At 35.3% G+C, this 26,407-nt stretch overlaps 1 protein-coding gene across 5 annotated transcripts in view; it reads left to right on the top strand.

Moving 5' to 3' along the window:
- LOC102102068 (neurabin-1-like) overlaps window positions 1–26,407 on the top strand; it is a 41,225-nt gene that overhangs the window by 8,366 nt on the left and 6,452 nt on the right. For 4 of the 5 annotated variants that reach the window (XM_088059235.1, XM_088059236.1, XM_005519802.3 and 1 more), the window contains exons 3-17: window positions 6,633–6,765; window positions 7,153–7,273; window positions 7,785–7,889; window positions 8,080–8,200; window positions 8,639–8,785; window positions 10,593–10,646; window positions 12,446–12,675; window positions 14,350–14,446; window positions 14,527–14,713; window positions 15,488–15,639; window positions 16,438–16,771; window positions 18,340–18,424; window positions 19,028–19,099; window positions 19,596–19,791; window positions 24,117–24,233. In XM_088059235.1, coding sequence (XP_087915361.1) covers window positions 6,633–6,765; window positions 7,153–7,273; window positions 7,785–7,889; window positions 8,080–8,200; window positions 8,639–8,785; window positions 10,593–10,646; window positions 12,446–12,675; window positions 14,350–14,446; window positions 14,527–14,713; window positions 15,488–15,639; window positions 16,438–16,771; window positions 18,340–18,424; window positions 19,028–19,099; window positions 19,596–19,791; window positions 24,117–24,233 — 2,151 coding nt within the window. The remainder of the gene's footprint in view (window positions 1–6,632; window positions 6,766–7,152; window positions 7,274–7,784; window positions 7,890–8,079; window positions 8,201–8,638; window positions 8,786–10,592; window positions 10,647–12,445; window positions 12,676–14,349; window positions 14,447–14,526; window positions 14,714–15,487; window positions 15,640–16,437; window positions 16,772–18,339; window positions 18,425–19,027; window positions 19,100–19,595; window positions 19,792–24,116; window positions 24,234–26,407) is intronic. The other variant, XM_014249323.2, reaches the window with a different exon arrangement.

Here is a 26,407-nt window from a genome sequence, read left to right as displayed (position 1 = left end):
TAGAGGGGTATGTAGAGCAGAAATCTAAATTGGAACAGAAAAAGTAAGGAATTTCTTTTTATATCCTGGCTCACTGCTGGAGCAGCTTGACTCATTACATGAATATCTCAGTGTATTTCTAACTGAATTATTCTGTAGCTGCAGTTAGATAACATACCAACTGACCTGTTTAATGTATTTGATTATGCTAGAAAAGTATAGAAAAATAAGAGAATGTTTAGGTTATCACCTTTAGGTTATCCTCACTCTGTTTTCAGTCCCTCCAGCTTCTAACTCATAGCAATTTCACCTGGATTTAATAGGAAGGAGAGAGGGGTTTTAAAAGGTATTTTTAAAGTACAGATTGGTGTGTGGAAAATTAGCATGTGTATCAGAGATGCATATTCATGGCCTCACTGATGACAGGGCTGCAGTTTTAGTTTCAGCTAGTTGTTCTTTTTGGCTTAATGTTAGCTGATCGATCACTAACATTAACAGCCTGTGCTGTCTTTTACTCTGTTAGAATAGTTGTGGGGAACGGGAGGGAGAAAAGGGGGTGACTATGAGGCACTTGAGGGTTTCATGGGAGATGGTTAGAAGAAACACTGAGGAGGTGGTGCAGTTCAACAAAGATAAGCAGATTTATAGGAAACAAGTTCAGTAGCTCAACAGTTAAAGTGCTGAAAGATTCAGTGTCTTTCTGATGATGATTACTGTTAGCATGTGAGAATACATAACCTAGCCTGGTAAAGAAGGAACCAGCAATAGCTGAAACTTTTTTGTAGTTTACCTCTGGAGAGATGGAAAAATAAATTATCTATTTCCATATTATTCTAACAAAAAGGAAGGTGAACACAAGGACATCAGTAAAAAGATGCTTGCCTGCATTATCTGAGTACGTATTTTGTATTCTTGAGATCATGAGGATCGTGCGGAGTTTTTTACAGGGTTCCTACATTTTCATTTAGTAGCAAAGTATTATGCAATATGTCAAATTGTTTATTTTTCAGACATTTTCTTTCGTCACCCTCTGATGTGACTTTGCGTAGTGAATTGACCCTTCTATTTAGACCTGGGGCATTGATCATTGCTAATGACAGTATTAATTCAGATTGGTTAATTGAGTTGATCTGGTACCCCCTGGTGACAGCGTTATTTTCTTGTTTCTCCTTCAGGTCTTTAGAAAACTGGTGGACTATTTTTGTGTTCACAGTTACTCTTTTGAAGTTCCCCATAGTGCTTTGCTTGCTATTTAGATTTGGTCAGGCCAAGATTTTTGTTTTGGTGAATACTAAATAAATACATATGTATCTGTGTGGATCACCAGGCATAAACTCTAGGTACCAAGACACCTGTGAAGTCTACCGAGGTTCATAATTGAGTCACTCTCTTTATATACATACATAGCTTTCAGAAGATTTTTTTATTTTTTTGTGCTCTCATTTATGTGGTATTTTGAGTAGTTTTTCCTCTTCTGATCATATGCTACTTATTTTGGAGCCTTTCAGTCTCTGTCATTCAGAGAGCATTGCCACTTCAACTTGAGTTGCTGGAGGAATACTGCCAGGTCATGGCAGAGCTCTTCTTCTGCAGATGGAGATCATGGATTGTCTCTAAACTTCTTCTCTGAATGTCTGAAGTGAAATAAAATCAGTGCTCTGAATCTGAATGGTTTTTCTTTGTCATCAGTATTTCTTCCGCTGGGATCTAAAAATTAAATACCTGAAAGCGAATGTTTCTCCTTCTTGAGTAGTTAGCATAACCTGACTGAAATAGCTACTGTATTGTCTGTCTTACTCATTAGCAGGCTACAATGTTTTAGCTCCTGCAGTGAAAAGCAGAACTAAAGAATAATTTTTACTGGTTTTATTGAGAATTAAGTAGAAAATGAGACTGGTAAAATAACTGGTTTATTTATGATGACATTATCTGTATGAAATTGTCTATATTGTAGATCTGAAGCCAGATTGCACTTTCGTCTTTATGTAAACTGACTTGGTTGGAGTTTTTGATTAAGTCATACCAAGCTGCAAGACCAAGCAGATACATGTGCACAGCCTGCCTATCCACCTGCTTAGTAACAGAAATTGCTATCTTGAGCGTACTGGTTTATAACATCAACCTTTAACAGTTGCCAGCCATTCTGAAAACTTTTTGAAGAAGGGTAAAGATATATTTAAAAAGTCAAATTAAATAAGGTATTTCTCTTTGCTGCTTCTATATTTATATAGCATGAATGAAGTTATATTGGATATGGGTAATTTTTACTTAAAATGTACAAATAGTATACAAAGTGCTAATCAAATGCTAACCACGTAGCTTTTGGAAGTAGAGGAAAGAATAGGGTAGCAGTAGTGAGATGTCTACTTAATGAAAGAGGGAGACAGTAAGAGTAAACTATGAGGTGTACATTATGCTTCAGTCCTACCTCAGTGCTACTATTTCAAATGATTATTCATGGGCATTTCACATTTTGCCAGGCATCACAAAGGCCTCAATCTGGAAAGCTGAAACTGTTTGCTGTTGGAAAATTTTCCCTGAGCTTTAACTTGTGTTTTGAAGGTTTGGCTTTATGGAGTGTCAGTAAACAGGCACGTTCATAGTGAGCGCTGTGTTTCAGAAGCAGGTGAGCCAAGGGGTGTGCTCCAGGCAGGAACACTTCAGGGCCTCTCTCGGGTGTTCAGTGTTGCTTTAGCTGCCTGGACAGGTGCTGTGAGGCTTTCCAGCAAACACTGCGGGATTACATGAGAACTTTAAAGTGATGTTGATGTTGCTTCTATTCTAATTAGCTGGAAGCCCTTCTGGGCAGTTCCTGATTTCATCCTAATCTTACTGTTTAATTACTTTTGTAATGTTCTGCTTTTCATTAGGCACAAACAAATTTATATACTAGAAATGAATGCTGGAGTGGAGGTCTTCAGACTGTGTTTTACTCTGCAGCACTTTCATGCAGGCACATGGTAAATTAGTGCTTGCCCTCTTACTAATTAATATTCTTCTAAAACTAGCATCATACTTAAGTAGACATTCTTCTGTGCTGTGAAGAGTTTGAAGTATGTGAAGGTTGTTTTTCTGTGATAATGCTATGTTCTGTGTTGGCACTTAGATGATATAAGAAATTTTTAATTCTGTAATAGTTACAGGAACTGAACAGTAGGATCTTTTAGACAGACTGTTGGTGTTTTTTTGAGTGCTGTCTTGAGAGTGCCTAGATTAGCATCTTCATAGAAAATGCAAAACCAAGTTTTGCATTCAAAAAGTGATTAATTTTTCTGGTGTGAAGAATGTAGCTAGTTTTCTCTCCAGACAAATATATATGCTGTTCAAGCACTAAGTATATTTGAAAAAATTACCATTATGTCACTTAACAATTTAATTCAAATAATTCTTAAAAATTCAGCCCTCTATCAGATTTTTTTGTTCAAATAAATTGTATCCATTCTGAGGGAAAAAGGTTTTAAGTGAAAAAAAAACTTTTTCAGAGAGCATTTTGCCATTTGTTAGCTTGACAGGATCCAAAAGTTATTAATGCCAGGGTAACCTCCTGGATATATAACAAGCTGTGGTAAAAGGCTTGTGAAATTCACATGGTTTTCACAGTAAAATTCATCTGTTTCCCCTGTGTTGAGCCAATAACTTGTGTTTGCTAAAGGGTATCTTTTAAAAATACCAGTTGCAGTACTAATAATTTTACAATCTCTAGCTAGCAGTGGGTTCTGAATAGTAAGATTAGAATTTCTTTTGTCTGTAATGCATTTGATTCAGTGACTAAACCCTGCCAGACACAGTGCAGGGATGAACATGTTTAGCTTTCTCATCAGTCTTCTAAACTGTGAACTTATATTATTTATTATCCACATTTTAACTGTATTTAAATGTTACTTTTGCTACTTGGCAAGAACAACTTGCTGACCAGTTCTGCATTTTCTATATTAATATCAACATTTTTTCTCCCTCATAGAAGATGAACACAATGTTATGATGCAACATGTACACAATAAAAATTTCTGTCTTCTACCCTTGACTCTTTAGTCATAGTTTTTGTAGTGTGCTTTTGCTTTTATTTCCGTTATTGTCTTTGGCTTCTGGTTAGAAGTTTTGCTTTTCCTCTGTTCTTTGTAAATTGGTGTTTTTCCTCAAAATTATTTTTCTGAAGTTTGGAGAGGGGTGTGTTTTTCTTACTATTTTGAAATGGGGCTTCTTTTAATTGTTATGGCTTTTATATCATTACCCAAATGTTTCTCATACAGTTGTCAACTGTCACTTTAATCCAAAAGTATGAATTCTTTCTCTTAGTGAACTACTCAAAATTGGTTTCAAATAGGCTTTTCTTAGAAAGCTAATATGCATAAATATTAGTAGTCTTCATTTGCATAGATATGTTTATGCTGTTTATTTCATTAATAGCAATTATTAACATAGCTGGAATTTAAGGGACCACTAGTTTTAAATTCTATTATCCACTCCTGGCAGATGAACAATTCCTGTGATCAGTTTTGTATAAAAATGATCAGATTCCATATGACACTCAAGTACAATTGTTACTTTTAAGCTGGAAAGAAAATAAACCATTTTTAGAAGTTCCAGAGGTATTTTATTGCTGGTGGCCCAAGACTTGCAGCATACATAATGCTGTTGTTACAGTGCAACTTTGCGTCCCCAAATTTTTAGCACTTTATAAATTGTGCAAGGAACTTGTCATCCCTGTGGTAATTGTCATTCTTCAGTAGACAATGACTACTTGCATCATCTTCTGCTCTGTTAGACCACCAAGCTGTAAAGGACTAAGAAAGTACAATTATCACTGTCTCCAAAACAAACTACTGCTGTTCTCCACATTTTGCTCTTTCAACCATTTGATAGTAAAGATATCTTTTTAACATTTTTGTCATACTTTTAATACTAGATTATGTGAATTGATACATTGTTTTCATGACCTGGTATTTGTCCTCAAGAACTCAGATATTCTTACTGACAAGTTACCATTTGTCCACTCATGAACTTCCTTTTTATTAGTAGTATAAAATTAATCTTATTATAATTTGACTATGTTTTTGGAGATGCTGCTTTTTCTGTTAGGATGAAAAGTGAACAAACTAGTCTGGTCTTATTTCAAGGAGTGCATAATGCTTCATGAAATGCTTCTGCTGCATATCCTATTTAGTGATTTGGGGGTTGAGGAGGGTGAACTTGAAGAACTTGGCCACCTTTTTTCTGATAGTGGTGCAGTACGGCCATTTAGATGTTTTTCTTAGTCTATTTTGCAGATTTTTCCTGTAAAGTTCATGGAAGACGTACTGTAAGTGTGACCCTTGTTGTCTTTCTGTGTCTAGTTATCTTCTAGTATCTGCATGACAATCACAAGGAGCTGGTTTATTAACCTTTATGCAAGACTTAGGAAGAACAGATTCTCAGGAAGGTTCTTTTACTGTGAGAGATAAAAGTCTTCTAAGAGTGGATTTCTTCCTTCCCTTTCAGCCAAGTGGATCTAATCTTGCTTGCTTACTGGACTGACTATATGGCCATGCCACATTTCTGGAGTAGATGTTTTGCTGGGTTTGGGAAGAGTTTGTGGAATTGATCTCAAGTTGTAGTCTGAAGGTGATGCAGTAGGCTCCTCATGGGAAATACTGAATTACATTGGTTGCTTTTTGATAATCTGTTTCAATGAGCATTTTTCAGTGTCTGAAGCTACTTCTCTGCAGAGCTAAAGCTATATATTAGTGAATGGAAATTCACAGGGAAAATGTTAATTACAGTTAATGCTGTGGTATTTACATGATTGCAGTTGCCTGTCTAGGTAGTCTTAGTGGAAAATACAACAGTGGCAAAAATTTAGTAAGCCAGCGTAAATGAACTTCGTGTCAGTGCTGCATGTTTTTGATTAGAGAGATGGCTGCTGCAGCTGCAATACGTGTTTTTTGTCTTACTGTGGTGTTGAATAAAACACTCAGTGCTTGCAAAACATTTAGCAGATAAACCTTATTTTTTAAGATAAATGGGGTGCGATATTTTTTCTTTTTTTTCCTTTTTAATTTTAATACAGTTAATGAACATGCTGATATGTAAGATTAACCATGTTACATATAGTTTATTCTTCCTTTATAGATTTCTGTCTTAATTTGTACTGTTTGTTTATCTTTTATTTTTAGCAATTCAGAAACTCAGCTGGAGTGAATACTAAAAATAGTAATGTATGTAGCAAGGCTCTTCCTTTTCCTGGGAAACTGCGTGGTTCCCTTGCAAAATCAGAAAACTACATCTGTTTGAAACACTGCAATTGGCAGATGGTGTGGGGGGAGGGAAGAAGAGAGGAAGGATTTGGTGGAATGTAGTCCTAATAAAAAAAGTCACACGGTATCAAAGAGGAGCTGATTGATGTCTTTTAACTGTTTGGTTCAGTTGTAAGATAAAATCTTAAAAAAGTAATTTTTAATAAAAGTTAAAGTAATTGCTTTGAAACTTTTAACACATTACTTCTCTTTAAGCTGGAAACTGTCTGACAGCAGCAGTATTTATTAAATTGATGGTTATTTAGAAAATGAGATCTCTGGAAATACCATTTTTATTTTCTTATGGATTGTTTTTCAATTATATGATGTTTGAAAGGAGGTGAGAAGACATTAAAAGAAGTTTTCTGTTACATTTCTTAGGTTTTCAGTACTTACTCAAATGAAGACTATGATAGACGTAATGAAGAAGTTGACCCTGTGGCAGCTTCAGCTGAGTATGAACTTGAGAAAAGGGTGGAAAAAATGGAAGTGTTTCCTGTGGAAATTGAAAAAGGTACAAATCAAATGATGAACATTTGCAAGAGATACTGTGGGAACAAAAGATAAAACCATACCTGTATATTCCCTGCATTTAGGTCTTGAATTTTTGAATGTGTTTAGGGTTAGATTTGTGGCTAGTTCTGGTGAATATAGTGAGTATCAACTGGATAGGCCTCTACTAAGTGTGGATTGTCGTACTGAATTGAAGTTAGGAAGGCTATAGGGCAAAAAGGCTTTAAGTAGTATCTACATATAAAATATGTTCTATTTTTTTCTCTTTTATAAGTGAATTTATATTTTTTTTTTTGCAGAAGGACTTGGAATGCTTTGAAACAGCTCAGTATTGCTAATTGTTACATCATATGTCATGCAGCTAATGTTAGATTTTTGAATCCCTTAGGTGACAGGGGTCTGGGCATCAGTATCATTGGAATGGGAGTTGGTGCTGATCAGGGACTGGAAAAACTAGGTATTTTTGTAAAAACAATAACAGATGGCGGAGCTGCTCAGAGGGATGGACGGTGAGTTTTCCGTTGAATCAGTTATGCTTTCTACAAATTCTGAACTGAGCCCAGTTACTTTCATTAGATATGGTGAATATTGTGAATAAAAGTACAAAAGCTGAATGCAGCTTAGTGAATATTACATTCCTTTATGTTAAATATTAAAAAATGAGTTATTTATTATAGGGCATTTTTGCTAAGTAACTGTAGATCTGCTTACAGCACATATGAGAAATGTTCCAAATGAGCCCATGTGTAGAAATACCACAAAATCGTGTTGAATCAGCAGAACACCAATCACTATGTAAATAGTATAAAAAATATCAAGTCAAATGCTGTGTAAATTTTAATTGGTGATTTGCATAGTAACAGAGGATGAGGAGACTATTTTTAAGTAATGCATTTCAATGGACTCAGAATTTGTCATTGTAAATACTAGTGAGTTTTAAGTTATATTTGTCATGTCGAAAATGTTTCAAGCCAAAATACTATTGTTTTACTGATAGCTAAGCATTTACTTATTTTGCAGAATTCAAGTAAATGATCAGATTGTTGAGGTTGATGGCATAAGTCTAGTGGGAGTTACTCAGTTCTTTGCAGCCACTGTACTAAAGAACACCAAAGGCACAGTGAGGTATGTATGTTTTCTCTGAAATAATTTTCTTTTTGTCATTTTTCATTCATGGAGAATACAAAACCATAGTATGAAAATTTTACAAAAATGTTGTGCAAGGCAACAGTGTAGCAAACTCATTTCTTAAGAATGTGTTACGATTTTCTGCTGCAAGATAATTTGATAATTTGATTTGTTTTTTTTCCTGTAGGTTTTTGATTGGGAGAGAGAAGCCGGGGGCTGAGAGTGAAGTAGCTCGTCTCATTAGTGAGACCTTGGAGCAAGAGAGATGTCTGTATGAGCAGCACTATGTTCATGATGATACAGAGCAGGTAGAACATGGTTCATGCTCTGCTAGGTAATGGGATAAATGGGTGGGTTTAATCAAACTGAAGCAAAAAAAGTATAACACAGGCAACTTGTTAAAAACAGGAAAATAAGCACTTCATACACTACTGTTATCAAGGCACATGATTATGGCTTTATCACTAATCCATAACTGACTTTTAACTGTCAGCTATATGTGACAGTTTTGTGCATATCTTTCTTAGCTCTCTTTTGTGGAACTTTGATGAAGGTGTTTGCAAGTTATCTTTGACGCTTATCCTAGGTATAAGAAATTAAAAAGGAACAGTAACTAGTCAAGAAAAGTTTTGCAGCTAGTTGGATTCCTTGATGGTGTGCTTTGATTATTGCTACTACCATAATGCAAAAGTGTGTGTGTGTGTGTGTGTTACAGACAGAATGTCATGATTTTCTCAATTTGTCAGGATGATGATTATGATGATGAAGAGGAGGATACCTATGAGTCACATTTACATGGAAAATCTGTAGAAGTTTTCGATCTTCCTGAAAATGAAGATATTGGTTTACTACTGGATATGGATTCAGCACAGTCTCTTCTTAAATTTAAAGAGGTGTTGTAGCAGTTTCTTAAATATTCTTTGTGATGCACTGGGGAACATCTGAACCTTGTAGGATTTGGAGATAATCTCTTTCATGTTCCCTCTCATAGCTTTGGGTTTGTTTTTTCCCAGCATCACCAAAAAATATCTCTGGTGAATGTCCATTGAAATGTAGGTCTTCTTATAATATAAAAAATATTATAAACATAAAAAAAATATAATTTTTTATATCCAGTTTCCCTGTGTATATTTACATTAAACAATCTTTTGATTTAAATTAAATTTCAAAAGCCCTTTGAAAGACAAGGTAGAACTCAGCCCACTCTCTTCCCTTGTTATGTCTGGGCATTGCATTAGATAGATAGGATGCTTCTCTTAGTTCTCCTGTGGCCTATTGGCCTTCGCATGTGTTAGCTGCCCAGTAAAATGGCTTTAGCTGCAAGAGAGCATGGGGAGTGTGGAAATATGCCTGTTTTGAATGGTCTCAAGTGTTGTTGCGAGATGTTTTTCAGGAAGACAAGAAATACATATCTAATTTCTTGGTTTAGCCCCAGTAGTCGTCTGAGAAATCTGTGTACATAAAAGCACTTGATTCTGTAGATAGGCATATTTTTGGCTTGGAGGGTATTTTTTGTGGTGTGTTTTTTTGAAAGGAATGGATTTGTAAACCCAATAGGGCATTCCAGGCTCTGAATCACAACTTAACATAATTGGAAATAGTATGGTTCTCTTTTCCCAGGGTTTTTATAAAGGAGCATATTTACTTTATTCAGGGCTGTGGGATTTAGTCAGGGACTTAAATGGTACAGCCTTTGGCATTTAGGAGTCCAGGCTTCTCTGGTAGATTTAAGCGCCTGGCATTTTCACTCCAGGAGGAGAAAAATATACTGTAAAGAACCTGTTTTGTCAGATGTTATTTGATGTTACATCAGCTTATTTTTGTGAAGGATTGGTCTTTTGCAGATCTCCTAAATTTGTTCTCTTGATAACGTTGCTGATGTCATTGAGGAAGTAGAAAATGCAGGCTGCTGATCTCTAGAGAACATTTACAATTTTTCTAGGTTTGGTAGCGTAGCAGCAAGCTGAAGCTTCTTAAGTGCTTTTGGGATGCAATTATAATCTCATGTAGAATCATTACTGTGCTGTTACTAACATAATCTAAATGAAAAATAGTCATGGATTCACCAGTTTTAATTTGGGTTTGGTGTAATGTGCCTTTACAAAAAAGAAAATCTCCACAGGGTTACAGATGGAAAGCAAGATACAAGGAACAATTAATACTTGTTAAAAAAAATCTTTATATTTGGCTTAAATGTAGTCTTTTAGTTTTCTGATAATCCTATTAAGATTTGTGTTGTGTAAATACATGGCTTAATTTTAAATAAAAGCCAGCACATTTATTTTTAAGTGCTGATTGTAAAAATAGTTAGTACTACTAAGTTTTTCCTTTATTCCTTTATTTGCCTTTATTACTTTACCAGTTTTCATCATAAGTGCGTTGCTGCCTTTTCATTACCCTGGCACATTGAAACATTACTGTAGTCTTTTCAGCTTTCCTAATGTATAGACAACAGTGGGAGATTTTTAGGGTGGTTATGTACTGTGGAACTTATTTGAGGTTTCAGTAATATTAAATTTTTTTTTAAAATAAAAGCTCATGATTACTTCTCCTGTAATTGACAAATAATTAATAATAATTGACTTTATGCCGCTCTAGCAATAGTTTTGGAAAAAAGGGAATCATGGAGAAACACTTAAAACTAGCATTTTCAAATGAAATTTTGTGTGTGCTCATACAATTCTTTTTCATCTGTTCCAGCTACAATTAAAACATTCAGTAACAATAGCTGAAGTGAATCAACTGAAGGAGAAGGTAAGTTATCAAAGAATATTATTATTAGTAGGGTTTTTTGTTGGGTGGTTTGTTTTGAGGGTTTTTTTGTTTTGTTTTTATGGCTATTGATTTTACCAGGAATAGGCTGAACGCAAAAAGCAGCAATCTATTTACGCCTCAGGTGCTCTCTACAATATGTTATGCTAGACAGACATTTCTAAGCTGAAAAGCTATGCTCAAATTAAAAATAATAAATCAGTCAAACAAATAAAGCCCCAAAAGTCACATGAAACAACTAAAAAAACCCATTCACCAAGTCCCCACTTTAAAATGAATGCTTTAGTATTACTGCTTAGAGTAGCTTAGAGTGGAGAGCTGTATGAAAGAGCTCATAATCATAAATGAGAACATTATCACTGGATAGAACTTGTCATATTTGAGAATAGATTTGAGAATAGACAATGGTTTGTGGCTGTCTTTCTGTTACCAGAAAGTTATTTCTGCTATCTTCTTTCCTCAAATTTCTGACCTGGTCTGGGCAGAGAGTTTTATCCAGTAGTTTTTTTGCTGAAGATTGGTTCAATGCCTCTGCTTATTATGAGAAAGGATTTCTTGTTCTTTTTTGCTGCTTTTTCCACTGATGCAGATTTATACGTGGCCTTTTTCTGAAAACTTTGTGTATGAGTGAGCAGCTTCTTTTATTCCATTGCCCTTCAGTTTTGCCTTGTCTCAGAGATGCATGTCCTAGAACAAGTTGCAGCACATTGCTGGAAACAGGTAGCAAGTGAAGAGGGCATAGTGCTTGAGTTTGTAGAATTTTTCAGTAGCAGTGTCTATTGGGGTATTTCATGCGCTCTGCAATTGTTGAGGCAAGACAGACAAAGCTACTTATGATAGCTCCCTTTATGATTTCTGACAGTGCTCCTCCTCTTTCTAGTATTCTTGGTATGTGGCCCAACTGGATTGCAGAAAAGCTGTTTAAAATGCTGGTATTAGTACAATTTACAACCCAGTTTTTAAATTCAAAAAATTCTTGGCCCTTTCAACCTCCTTGTCCATTGGCAGGTGATCTTAACTGGCTTCAAAAGCAGGGATTTATTTCCTCAATGTAAGCGGTGTCCCCAAAGAAGGAGGCATGGACAAACTAAGCTGTATCTTGCCTGTTCACTCCTCTAACGCCTGGAGAGCTTCACATGTTAACATTCCCATGTGTAATGTGGCTGCTGTCAAGCTGAAGGGGTGGCATCGATTTCCTCTACTGAGGAAATATTTGGTGGTTTTGTACATTAGCTTAAGAAAAGGAAACCCTGTGCAGGCCATCATTGATTAGGAAGACCAATGTCATATAAAGTTACCAGGGAAGATCAACTGGTCATGTTTATTCAAAAAGCTGTTGGTAACAAAGTAGTAGGGAGCTTGTCTTATACAGGTTAAGATTCTTTATCTGCAGTGGCCTTTGGAAGTATTCAAAATGGGCATCTCCAGAGATATTAAGATCTGGTGAGATCTTGAACAATATAAGCTAATAATAGGGGTCTTGGTCATTTAATCTGTCGAGAAAGATGCAATACCAATAGGGAACAAGTAAAAGACTCTTGGGTTTCAGTTCAAAACTTGCTTAGATTAGCAAGGTTTGGGAAGAGTTTATGTAATTACTTTAAAAGTTGTGTCCTGTTTTAATATTACCGATAAGTATATAATTACTATTAGCTTAACTAATGTAATTACTTTAATTAATTAATATAATTACTATTAGCTTTATTACTTAAACATGTATCAACAACTGTTTTATTTCCTCTTTTAGTTTAGATTAATTCATTAAGTATTAATCTTTTCAGTTAAAAGTTGTTGAAGCAGAAAAAAATGAATGGAAATTTAATCGAGCCCAACTACAGCAAAACTTGGATGAAAGCAAAGAGAAAATAAAAAAGTTAGAGACCTACTGGTTAGAAGCACAAAATTTATGCAAAACAGTAAATGAGCGTCTTAAAGAGACTCAAGAACAGTGTGACGCGCTTGAAAAGAAATACAGCAAAGCCAAGAAATTGCTTAAAGACTACCAACAAAAGTAAGTACCCCAAAATACCAGGTCTCTTATTTATTGCTTGTATGTTTTGTACAACTTGGGGAAAGTTGTCAGCAATACATAGGGGAATAGGATTTGCTTAGCATACTTTCTTTTCATTTATTAGAGTGCAGGGAAGCAGTGGGCTGTAAATGCCGAATTCTTCCATACCTTAAATCACCAACTTCCTGAAAGGTATTCTGAAAATCTTGCTGCTGCTTTTGGTTCATAGCTAAGGAAAAAAGATTTAATATTTCAATGACAACTTTTTAAAAACAAGTTAGTTAAAAAGCTGTAATGCATTTATAATTTTTGGAAGGACTACTTGAAATTTCATATGAGGTGTTTGGCAATACCTTTTGCTCCCTGTGAAAAACTCTCTGCTTTGACTGACTTCAATGTTGCAGATAGAGTAGGCATCAAAGGATATTTAATAATAGCCAGATACATATGATTTAGTCTGAGTTAGGATTTATATCTTATAGGAGGAGTAATAAGAATTTTGATAAAAATTTAAAGTTTGGGGATATGTATCTAGCCCACTAAAATGGCAGCATGAAAACAGGATCTTCAATCTGTTAAAGGGTGTGGGTTTTTTAGTAGAAGTAATATTGTTTATTAAATACAACTGTGGGGGACTCCAGCACTGTTGTTATACGGTAATGTCTAACTGTTCTATGATCTTCCGTCTTAGCTAAACAAGAGATAATTATAGAATACTTGCAGATGTGTACAGATAGTACAGAACACAACTGTTGCTTTTGATAGTTGCTGTAAGCGTATAATATTCTTGTTCCAAATTTCTCCACTTGTTACTTACTTTTAAAAGCAATTTATTATGATCTTTTGCTTTGTAGTCCACATCCAGAAATGTAACTTTTCACAGTATGTTTTTGTGCTGTTTGGTGAGCTTTTTAAAGGTTTCCTTTCCCCTCTCCTCCCAAGCTTATCCGTAAGGAAGTTCAAAAGTACGTGAAGATGACTGCTAACATGCTACTTTCCATTCCCTCACTGTTTAGCAAATTCCCATTATTCATTTGATTGTCCCTGAAGCTTTTGCATCTGTTGTAGCTGTTTTATGCTTATTTTCTGGTTTTGTATGTCATTCCATATGGCACAGGCAAAAGCAGCTTTTATTTTTGTTTCCTTCTTGTAGTCATTGTTTCTTTTGGTAAAACTCAACCGTTGCAATTGCTGTAGGATGAACCAAGCAGAAACTTGAAATGCAATTCATTTTCCTACAAAGAATTTTCCCACAGCTTTTGGAAGGAAAATATAATGTGTGTGCATGTATTTTCATGGAAGAGAGTAAGGTGTAATGATTGGAGTCATGCATGTATTTTGGGCTTAAATGCATATGCAACTTGACACCTTTAAAATGAGAGATGGTTGGTTGTAACTTTGCAGAAAAAGCGCTGCCACAAATCCTTTTTCTGCCCAGAGTAAATTACAGTCATCTGTATTTTCTTTTGAAGACAGTAGAAGCATACAAATAAATATGTCATTTTATGACATCATATGATTAATGAATCAGTTATACCTTACAGATGGATTTTTGTCACCATTCACTAATGGTATGCTTTTTCATAAATGCAGTTGTGCATATTTCTGTTTAACATATTTCCTACATTTCTGTATATTACTGTTTCATAGAAATGTATATGTTTCTTTCACCAGAGAAATAGAATTTATGAAGAAAGAAGAAGATCATTCAAAGCTACTTGAAGAGAGAGACCAGAAATATGCAGAACAACTGAAAATATATCAGGAAAAAGTAAAGCAGTATTATATTTTGAAATAAATTTCTGCATTCTTGGAGACTTGTATCTGACTTCTGAATTTTAATTCCTGCAGATTTCAGAGCTTGAAAATAAATTAAAAGCGTATGAGAAAATGCCTTATATGTTTGAAGGTGGCAGTTTATTGGAAGATGGCTGTCAAAGTCCAGGCCAATCTAACAACCAGTCAAAGACAAAAGACAGTGAAAAAGAAACCAATTCAATAGAAGAAAGAATAAATTCTTTAGATATGCTGATTTCTGGTAAGTAGATTGTAGTATTTTTTATTTGCACTTAAGGAAAATTAGGAGGAGTTATATGTGTAGTGGTTTATTTGTTGTTAAGAGAACTGAAGTGTTTGCTGTTTCATACTGACTGTGTAAATGTTTTAGCTGAGCTGCGTCAGTGTGGTTACTTGAGTTTAGGTTACCCCAACATTTTCAATATGGCTGCAACGTATTTCTTAAACATTGTGGGAAATAGGAGACAGATAGAGAGACAGCTATTTGAATTGTTAGTGAAACTAAGTGGGAAAAAACACTGAGATATGTCAGTTAAAATCCCATTGATTTGAAGCTATAATTTACAGTAAACTTGCTATGTCTTGTAATTTTATGTACAGAATGTTATGAAACAGCAGTTCAAATGAGAATTAAATTTTTGGAATATTTGTTAAATTTGTTAAATTTATTAAGAGTTTCTATCCTGAGGAATGAAGCTAGGAAAGCACAAATTTTCATCGGTTTGAGAACATAACATTTTCAATCCATAAGACAATTATGTTCTGTTGGATTTTATTATTTTTTGATTGAAAAAGTTGGGTAAAAGTATATTTCAAGTTAAACAGAAATTACAGTTGCAATGTATAAAATAGGGGAGTATAATATAAAAAGTATTTTCATACAGTAATGGTTAACATGTAGAATAATTTTCACCTAAATTCTGAATATTTTTCTGGACAGTGGGTTGGTGAACTTGCCTGCCAGTTTTTGCTGGGTTTTTTGTTTACTTTTTTAAAAAGTATGTATTTGTTGCAGATTTTGATGCTTTTGTTGGGGATACTCCCAGATTAGACACCAGTGCCCACAAAGCAAAAGCTCAGCTTGCTTTGAAAGTGAAACGCCAGCCACCTTCTCGATCAAAGCTGAAAGAATCTCTTGGGGGTGGACAACAGACTGCAAATCTACAGGTACTGACACTGGTACTGACACTGGTAATCATGCAGTCTGGATACTGAACATGTGTTGAATTTTATCTGTGTTTGCATTTGTAAGTGTTCTCCATGCTTTATTCAGGCTGTGCCGCAGCATTGTAGTTTTATACTGCATCAAGTGAAAAAGCTTTTTAGGGTTCATAACACGTATGTGAACTCTGGCATGTTTTTGTGGCACAGTTAATTTGAAGTTAGCAAAGAACTATGTGAGCTTATTCTGTGCTACTTCTGCTTGCTGAAAGATTTGATACAGTGATCTGTTTCAATTTATCTTGTTATTCCTTCACCTGGAACAAGTTAGTTACCAAATTTCTTCAAAAACTAAAGAGTTCTGAAATGCTTCATTATTCCATAAGTCATCGTTGAAGTTCACAAGAAGCATACCAGTAAAATGTTCTCATGTTTCTGGAAAACAACTGAAGAATTGAGGTATAGATAGTCAATATATGATAGAGCCTGTGATAGAAGGAGGACATTGAACTAATTCAGATAGACTGAAAACTGGCTTCATTGAATTGGAATGGCTGAGGTGTACCAGAACATTTCTGATTTGGCTAGAAAAAGATTATTTGGGATGTGCAGAAAGTTGTGTATAGAGGTGGGTAACAGCCTGTAAAATCAGATTCATGTGATTCAGATGGTATCCACAAGTATGTAAAAAATTTCCTGAACTGAGAAAATTTGCTTAGCACATCCTTCCACCCTGCTAAAAGAACAGAAAATAAATGAGTATATGTCATGTTTATCATGAAATAACTTTCAAATTTATTGAAGGATGAGGATTCAGAAGACGGTGTTCTCAACAGAGAGTCTTCCGCTATGTACCCAACTAAGACCTTAGAAACAAGTGAAAAATTACCTCTCCCATGCCTGGATGACACATATCGAAAGAGTGAAAAGCCTGAGAAAAGAGAAAGCACAGAAAGTCCTCTAGAGTCAAGTCCTTCTGCTTCCACACACTCTTCTCCAGTACACAAACCAAACAATGAAAATAGCACAGCCGCCACTAGCTCGCCTCCTCCTGAAGGGATGACTCCAAATTCTCCTCAAGGGTATCTCAAGAATGTGAAGCAAAAAGAAACAAAAGGGAAAGGGAAAGAAACCAAGGGTAAGATTTAAGGGTTTATTATTATTTTTATTCTTTGGGACTGAAGTTTTACTGATTTTAGATGTAATCAGTAAAGGTCCTAATATGTTTGTGCAAAACACAAGCCTCATAAGTGGCAGTGTATTGGAGAGCAAGTCTGATGGATTCCCTGATTCCCAGAAAAATTTGTTGTTAGCTTTGTGCTTCCAGACATTATCCAAGTGTTTAAACAAGATACAGATTCTGAGTATTGCAGGAATTACTGCATTATTCATCATGTCCTCTTAGGATATTTGTCTCTAGAAGAAGGTTAAAGGTATTATAATCAGCCTAGTCACTACTAATCATTATTTGATATGAATAGTTGGAATTTTTCTTATAAATAATTGAAAAAGGGATCTAATATAATCTTTTTAATGTTTGATATTTTTTGTAATAAGCCAGTACAAATGTATAAAGACAGCTGACTTCCTGTCTTTGCCATACAGCTCAGACAAAACCATTTTTTTAATACCCTGAAACAGGATTTGTTCTATACTGTCCTTATTTTGTATATTTCTATAAAGTTTCAAACAAAAATAGTCTAAAAAAAAACACCACTAAGACATACCTAATACATATGTGATTTTGCCTTCTTCTCTACAGTTTTTTTGTGATGGCAGAAGCATTGTAAACTTTTTTTTTTCTAAATTGGCCCCTGGAATTGCTAATTAATGCAGTACATGCAGATTAGTATTGAAAGCTTGCTCTTTGTGAGAAAAATTACACTAAATACTATTTCTGCTAGATTGTTGCTTTCTAACCGTATTTAAATGTCTGCCTGTTACTGAATTAGTCCTTTCTATTACCTTTTCATCCATTCATGTATCAGTCTGTATTTTAACCTACTGTGCTGTGTTTAAGAAATTTCATCTTTTCTTAAAGGACTACCTCTGGAAACAAACATCACTATTAAAGTTTGGTTTTGTATTCAAGTTGATAGGAAAAATAACTAGTTTAACTGTAGTTCCAATTTATTGGATGTTACATATTTAGAAAAAGTGCTTAACTAATTAGCTAAAGTTTTAATGTTGATCAGAAACTACTTATTTGTTCAACAGTACCCTTAAAAATTCATTTTTTTCATGTATCTTATACTGGTTATGTGGTTGTGTGTTTTGAAGCTGACATTTTTGTAAAAGAAAGAGGTTCTTTTTTCTAAACCTGTCATAAACTAATTTTTGTTTGTAGTTCATTAGAGTAAAATACTGTGGTAAGTTTTACCTTTCTGTAGACAGTATAGAGTTACTCTTTATCAAAAAGAATATTTTCTGAATAGTTGTTAGCAATTGTTATGTTCCCATTTTTCAGTGGCCTGGTACAGCCAGATGGGTCCCTGGTACAGAATGATGGGAAGATGCCATACAGAATAACTTAGGCTGGCTGTTACAGCTGTACTATTTTCAGTTGTTATCTGTGTGTGGGAATGGGAGTTTTAACACTGTCACCCAGGTCTTAGTATCTGACTTACAAGCATCATCATTAGTAGCTGAAAATTGCAGGTATTTTTACAGCAACATTTCTGTTTTTCACCTCTCTATGAAAAACAGAAGAAAGGAAAAATGAAGACAGGACAGCGGAAACAAATGAAGGAATACCATCAGGGAAGTCCAAAAGGAGATTTCCAGATTTTGGGTAAGATTTTACACTTGTTCCTTAGGAAACAAATGTTGTTCTGTGTTATTTTTGAGAATATTATGTTCTCTAAATAAAACAGTGTTGAGTAGTCCAGTAATGCTACTTCATAACACCTTTAAAGACAGGGGTAAAGCTTCTTGAAGTCAGCTATCATTAGAGACTTAGACTGGTGCTGCAATAAATGAATCATAATGTATAACATAAAAATCAGCTGATTTCACACACTGATAACATAGTTAGGGAGTTTGCTCAAGTTGCTGTGCATTGCTTAGGAGCATTAATGTAGCAGTAAAACTGTGGTTTTCCTCCTGGTTGTATCTATATGCTAAGCTTGTTTAGGCATTTTCTGTATTTATTTTGGTTATTTATTTTCTGTGGCTTTTGAAAGGGTACTGACATGGTTCTTAAATAGAATATGAATGCCAGAACTTTTTAATTGCATGCATAATCTGCAAAATTATGCTTTGTGTAACAATATAAATGTGGCTTTTTGTAACTGTTGAAGTCAGTGTAAAAACTAACTTTAGTTTTAGTGATTTAAAGAAATGTTGTACCTGGTAAGTGTAAGTGCTTTATGAAATTTGTGTTTTTTCACTTCAGTGGATTGCGGAAATCTGGGGGCAAGGGTAAGAAGCAAGAAAAAGAAATTCTAAGAGGTTCTCTGGATAGCAGGTAGTTCTTTTGTTATTTTATACATACATGCTTCATTCCTAAAATTTGTAACCTAAGAATTTCTTTAAAACTGTCATTAATGTTTGATCTTAAAGTCCATTATAATATAACAGTGGCAAAATTCTGTGAAGATTTAATGATACAGAGATGAGCTTCTGATCTCACAGAAGAGAGTAGAGGAGACAACATTAAAATTGTATTTTGCTTAGGAAGAGGAATGTTAAGTAAATTAAGTTAGCAATTGCTTGAAATTGTTAAATTGCGTGAAATATTGCAGAAGTTCTTAAATTTGTGTTGTTAAATAACCCATTATTTTGCATGGATATTTAAAGGCAAATATCAGTTTTCATTTCAAGTATCAGTTGTGCTGTGAAACTGGTAAAAATAAGTAGTGTGTTTTGAGTTCTTGTTTTTAAGGGGATGGTTGTGTATTTGAGGGATGGGGTGGGGTTTTTTGCTGTTGTTATTTAAACAGAATTTAATCTGCTTATTTCAGAGGCTCCCGAGAACTTTTGGATGACTCTGGCAACAATCTGTCTGCATCAGATTCAGATTCCCCTGTTCCTACTTGCATGCCTTTCTCTTGGTTTGGAGACAGCCACAAAGAGCCTCAGATTTCAAGCAGCAGTCTGCAGGTTACTCAGGGTGGGCAGGATGGTTGTGAGCATGGCCAAGAGAAGAACAGAAGCAAGGTAAAGATGACCAGTTTGTGCCTTGAATATTTAAGTGTTGCATCTTGATAAAGTAAAAATATCAGTGGTTAGTATTTGGAAGCCTATTTACTTAGTCCTTGATCACATCACCTCTTTCAAACATTGATGGAGAAGTTTGAGGTACTACAGTGCTTACAAGCAGGAATTATGAGTGTTCCTGTTCCGTTCTCCTCAGTTGAAGCATCAGTAGAGGCTATTAAGGCTGAAGTAGCATCTAAGGAAGAATCACAGGGCATGCTTTCTCACTGGTTGGTAAGGCTAAAAGTAATGCTGCTTTCAGGAAAGCATAGTTTAAAGGTCAAATCTGTTTTCCAGACTAGCTCATGGAGGAATTGTGCATAAATAGAGGTCAGCTGTCCAAACAGTTGGCCAGCCAGTTCTTACCATACTGGAATGTAAGGTTGGAGTATCAGACAGGTGGAGGAAGATAGCACCCTACTTTTCATTAACAAATACAGTATTAAAAGCCAAGAAACACATCTATAGAACACTTTCTTCCAGGCTTCTGAGTAACTAATAATCTAATAATTTAGAGCCTTTTAACTATATCTTGAGAGCGAGTCTACACATTTCAGTCTATAACATAGTTACCATCTTTACAGTTTAAACTACTTGAAAGAAACAGCTTTAGAAACTAAAATGTGTAATGTGTGTGTTGTCTGAATATTTGGTAAAATCTTTTTCAATTTAAGACTGTTCCTAGCAATTTTACTGACTTCATTCTCATTTCCTCTGGCTTTTGTCAAATTGAAAATTACAGTTATTTGAGTAAGGTCATAAGCTGGGTTTTTTTCTTGAGTTTCACACTTCTTCACTTTGGATAGCTATAATACCCTTTCATGTTTTGATTTTCTTCTGTGTTGTTACAAAAAAATGAGTTGTATATCTGGAAGAGAAACTTGCCAGGTTGTAGTCCATGAAGTCACGGATATTTTGCTGAGATTGCAAATAACAAGTTTGCTTTCCATGTTTCTAGATGGTGATTGCACCAAAATGCTGTTTTAATACCTTTTTTTTTAAATACTTTGTTTCACTAGCGTAAAGCTACAGTCCCTGTGATAGTAGTAAATTGTCTGCATATGTAGTTTTTAAAAATTACAGGAAGTGGTTTTAGAACCATACAATCCTTATTATAACACAGGAACTTAATAAGAGTAGGAATTTTTTAATTTCTGAAGCAGAACTGTACTTCACAATATACTGCCCAGTGTGCATCAGTCTTACGTGTTTACAGCTCCTGCATTGGTCTCTTCTGTTGAACATGCGGTGGCCAAAAGATGTTTCTGTAAATAACCCAAGGATTTGGAAGGTATATGCATATACTTGGGTACAGTTTTTGATTTAATAGGAATGCATGGTTGGTCTCTTGATAGCCTGTAGGTGGTCTCCTAATAGGCTTTAGCAAAGCTATCAAGAGGTGTTTCCTGTATAGATAAGCAGTCAGTGGGTTTGACTTTCAAAGTCACTGATTGAGAAGAACCCACTGGTCCCCTCTTCTTTGCTCCTTTCTATCTTATTTAAATAATTTTTGTAAGCATAGTAAAAGTGCCACTGCTGCATTTTTACTGTGAACACCTACAGTGTGCTTAAGCAGCTCTGAAAGTTTTCATATACACCTACTTTTAGCAATCAAAAAGTTACAGATCTTACCAGAATGAATGCTCTCTTCTTTTCCACACTGTTCTGAAGTAATAGTCTTTTCTTCTTATTGGACTATACTTGCCCAAGATGATTACCACTTCAACCTTCCAGTTGGTTTCTTGCCTACTGGTTTGGGTTTTTTTGTTTCCTTCTCATGCTCCAGTATGTAATTGTTGCTTGCTGCTTTTTTCCTTAGTGCCAGTTGCAAACCAGCAGCTGGAATATTATGCAAGTCTCCAGCTATATTCCTGCTTTGTAAAATGGTAGAAAGCTGATCCCACTGAAGAACAGATTCTCATACATTCATTAATCATAAAATCATAGTTTTCCTCTCCAAAGTCAGGCTGTTTTCACTTTGCAGTGTTTGGGGTCTTTTGTAAACATGGTAATGTAACAGTGGTTGCTGCTTCAAATGAATGACTAATTGTTGTGGATCTGAACTTAGGGGTTGATAATTACATTTGCACAGTAACAAAGCTTTGGCTTGTTTTACTATGAAAAGACATTAAGACTGACAAGGAAATGTACTTGACCACTCAGAAGTGAGTCTTGTTACTAAAACAATATAAAAGCAAGGGACAAAGTCATCTTCCCAGAATTCAAGGGAAGAATACTCATTTTTGTTGATATTAACTCAAAATTTATAAATAAAGCAATATATGATAAAAATAGCAATAATACGTATTCCTTTTATGTTTGTACTATCCCATATGATCATGTGACAGCATTTCTTAAACAAGAGGTAAAAGTAGAAAACCTAAAATAAGAACTTAGTCATGTAAAAAATCTCTGTGGAACCAAGTTCTTTGCATTGTGTATAGTTTTTGTAGTTGTGCTTTAGCATTGATTATGTAGGGAATATAATTGCATTTCTTATCACCTGGTTTCTGGTTTTGTAGAATTTGCCTCTGAAAGTTACTGCACTTAAAAGGTTTTCATTTTCTTGAAATGGTTCTGAAGTTAGTTTTAAACTTGCAGTGTGACAAAGTAGTGATCAGCTTCTTGATCCCTGTGAAAACAAGAAACACAGGAACTAAAATCCTGTGTGCTTGCAGATAGTTCTTAAATTACTCCCTTGACATAAATCTGTCCCATTCTTTGATACACACACATACATAGTATTTATACTCATTGTTTTTCCAGAATACTACTTAGCTTCTGTAAGCAAGTATGCAGTCTTTCAATGCAAGGAAGAGCGGTGTGGTATAAATTAGATTCCTTAAATGATAGGAAGCATACCTATAAAACCTCTTCTGTCCAAATTCTTTGCTATTCAAGAGTCAAAAATCTTTGCAACTGGCTCTAAACGCTTAAAAGGAAATTGCTGATTAAACTGATTAGGAGCAGGGGAGGAGGAAACATTACAACTGGTGCTCAGATGCTTTGGCTATGTTTTTAATTATTGTATCTTTTCAGTTTTGTCTGAATTGTTCTTCATTTTCTTTGTAGAGGTAAAAAGTGTAAAGCCACTGAGGATGGCTGAAAGAAAAGCTCTTAAATAGATTTTCAGTTTGGGTTGAAGTTAAGTTGAGAATAGGTTGATGGACAAAGTATTCTGTTGTTTCTGATAATAATTCTTGCATCTAAAAGACTGAAGAAAACCCTAAAATTTAATGTAATTAATAAAATAATCTACATGGTAAATAGAACACCATTTCTCAGTCAAGAAAATACTACACAGAGGTAGCAGGAAAACTCAAGTTGTGGTTTGGGGGTTTTATGTTTGTTGAGTTCTGGTGGTGATGGCTTTTTTCTTGAGCTTCGGTGCGGTGTTTTTAAGGCTGAAAATGTGAATCAATAATTTAGAGTATAAGTGTGTGCCCTTACAAAACAAAAATTGAATAATCCAGAAAACTGAGAATTCAGGTGGAATTGAAATCAGAACATAAATACAGAAGTGCTAAATGAAGATAACTGCAAAAATGTAGATCTTTTATATGAGCATAACTAGTTGAAGAAAAAGACCTTAAAGATCAGTTTAATTTAGGATCTCAGGTTATTTATGCACATAGGGATGTGGTATGGCATTCTTACAAATTATATGTAATTAGTTGATTGGAAACTTAGAGAACATTAGAGAAAATACTGGTAAATAGTTGCTTACTGATTGTAGGCAGCAAAGAGTAGTGCTGAGACAAATTTTAGAAAGGCAAAAGGGTGAGGCATGTTTTTGGCAGAATTATTTTCACTCACTAATGAAAAATATTTTCAAGGTCACAATCTGAGTTGGAAATAGAGGGAATCAACAGAGCACTATCTTCTAAAACACATTCATAGTGTTTGTAGAGGTTTCAGTTTAATAAAAGTTCATAATGAGTAAGTCCAACAAATGCATTTTAAATTGCTTCTCCCACAGTGTGGTATGCCTGCTGAAAAAGTAACTGATGCACTTCCTTGTGTATTTTAACACCGTTTCAGGTTATGACCAATTCTCTGCACAAGTTGCTTTTATTGAGGATATTGCTTTGTTACTGCATTTCTGAATTCAGAAATTTAACAAAAAAGTCAGATGCTTGATGTAGTTAGTATATTTCATATGTGTTCTAAAGGTAACTGACTCATACTATTTTTTTTAACCAAAAATCAGAATTACTAGAATGTCACCTAATGACCTGCTTTTCCAAGAAGTGAGTTAATAAAACATTATTTCCACTTGTTTGCAGAGTAGAATTGTCATAGATGATACATACCATAGCAAGCCAAGTTGTGAACTTTCAGGGTTAGTGACAGAACCAAATCTGTCAGGTCGTTCACACACTTTAACCTTCTCTTCAAATGAGGTGAGTTTCAAAGTGTGTATATGTGTGTTGTTGATGTTGTTGTTCACACTACAGCATGTTTGATAGAAACAGATGTGTGTAATGTGAAACTAGATGGCTGTTCCATATTTGAATGTTGAAGAGCACTGTGAAGTAGTTGTTAATGAACTAAGGACATGCCCTTGTGGATGACACATCAGCCTGTGTGTTCTGATCCTAGTTATGTCATAAAAATCAGAATGAACTCACTGATCAAATTGAAGTTTTTAACTTTAAATGAAATGCCATTCTGTTCCACTAATTTAAAGCAACTTCCTGGGTGAATAAAAACTGCAACATTTTTACCTTGCCTTCACATCTGTGCAGGTTTGTTTTATGATAAAATTTCATTTCAATAAAAACAAACAAAAAAGGAAAAAAGTCAGAACATAGTGGTTCTGATCTATAGGTAGAAATTAGACACCTGAAAGTGTATTCATTCCCCTGGAGAACTAATTCCTTTGGCTATAGTTGAAACCTAAAGTCCACGCTTTGGTAGCATCCTGAGATACTGTCTCATTTGGTGTTTGACTAATGGGCATCTTAATAAATTAAATCCTTTAGTTTAGGAAAACTCATTAAAAAATGAACATAGTTATCTTACGTAAAATGAATTAGAGGGCTTGCAAAACTGGTGGTTCATGAACGTGATGGGATTTTTATTAGCTGTCTTAAGTCAGTCTTTGGTGAAAATCTTAAAATAGCCTAGTATGTAGAAAGTTAGTGCAGTCTTACAATGTTATAAATTCACTAACATAAAAATCTGAGGTCTCAAAAATCATATAACTAGTTTACAGCTTGTGGTAGTGGATTATGTTTTTGCAGATTTTTTTTCTTTTTTTTTTGGAGATAATAGTCTTAGATCTAATGGAAACCAGAGGAATTTCAGGTAATAATCGGTCTTTTCAAGTACTTCCTGCAGTTTTTTGAATGGAATATGTGTTTCTAGAACTTTCAAGCAGTATAAATTGTAAGGCTTTATTAAAGATGTCGTCTTGAATATCATTCTTTGATCAGGATTACAAACTTCCAGTAAACTTAGGGTTCTAAAATTCAAATGAGAGCAGTCTAATTAATTGTCCATGTGTAAAGTGATGATTGAAGCCTTTTTATTATAGATGAGTTCCAGTGTCCTGTCTAGTTCATATGGCACTTATTGTCCTGGTTTTGCATGACCAGTAAAACCTGTTTGTACCTTTTCAGTAATTACCTTGAGTATCAAGGGTCTACTCTGAGGAAAACAAGGAACAAATTCTGAACTGTTTTCTCATTTGGAAAGCAGTATGTGTAAAGAAAAATATATAGTTCTGTTCTTGGGGGTTTTTTAAAGTTTTTAGTCTAGGTCTGGGAAAAAATAAATAATCAAAGCTATAGCAGTTTGGGGTATTTTGAATCACAGAATAAATTAGGTTGGAAAAGACCTCTGAGATCAGATTGAGTCCAACCTATGACTGAACACCACCTTGTCAGCTAGACCATGGCACTGAATGTCACATCCAGTCTTTCCTTAAACACCTCCAGGGATGGTGCCTCCACCACCTCTCTGGGCAGTCCATGCCAATGTTTAATCACCCTTGCTGTAAAGAAATCCTTCCTGATGTTCAACGTGAATCTTACCCGGCTAGCTGACATCCTCTTGTCACTGGTTACCTGGGAGAAGAGGCTGCTCCCTACCTGGCTACAGCCTCCTTCCAGCAGGTTGTGAAGAGCAATGAAGTTCCCCTGAGCCTCCTCTTCTCCAGGCAAAACACCCCCAGCTGCCTCAGCTGCTCTTCACAGGACCTGTGCTCCACACCCTTCACCAGCTTCATTGTCCTTCTCTGGACACACTCCAGCACCTCAATGTCCTTTCTGAACTGAGGGGCCCAGAACTGGACACAGCACCTGAGATGTGACATCACCAGTGCCCAGTAAAGGCAGAACAATCACTGCCCTGGTCTTGCTGGTCACACTGTTTCTGATACAGGCTGGGATGCCACTGGCCTTCTTGGCCACCCAAGTACACGCTGGCTCATGTTCAGCTGCTGTCAATCAGCACTGCCAGGTCCTTTCCCACTGGGCCACTTCCCAGCCACTCTGCTCCCAGCCTGTAGCACTGCATGGGGCTGTTGTGGCCAATGCACCAATGTGACCAGCACTTGGTCAAGTTGAACCTC

Source organism: Pseudopodoces humilis, chromosome 8 (assembly GCF_049639895.1).
Source record: "Pseudopodoces humilis isolate 2021_Gansu_Grassland_sample_001 chromosome 8, ASM4963989v1, whole genome shotgun sequence".
Taxonomy (NCBI): domain Eukaryota; kingdom Metazoa; phylum Chordata; class Aves; order Passeriformes; family Paridae; genus Pseudopodoces; species Pseudopodoces humilis.
The sequence above is the reverse complement of the archived record's forward strand: the minus strand, read 5'-3'. Positions and strand labels throughout refer to the sequence as shown.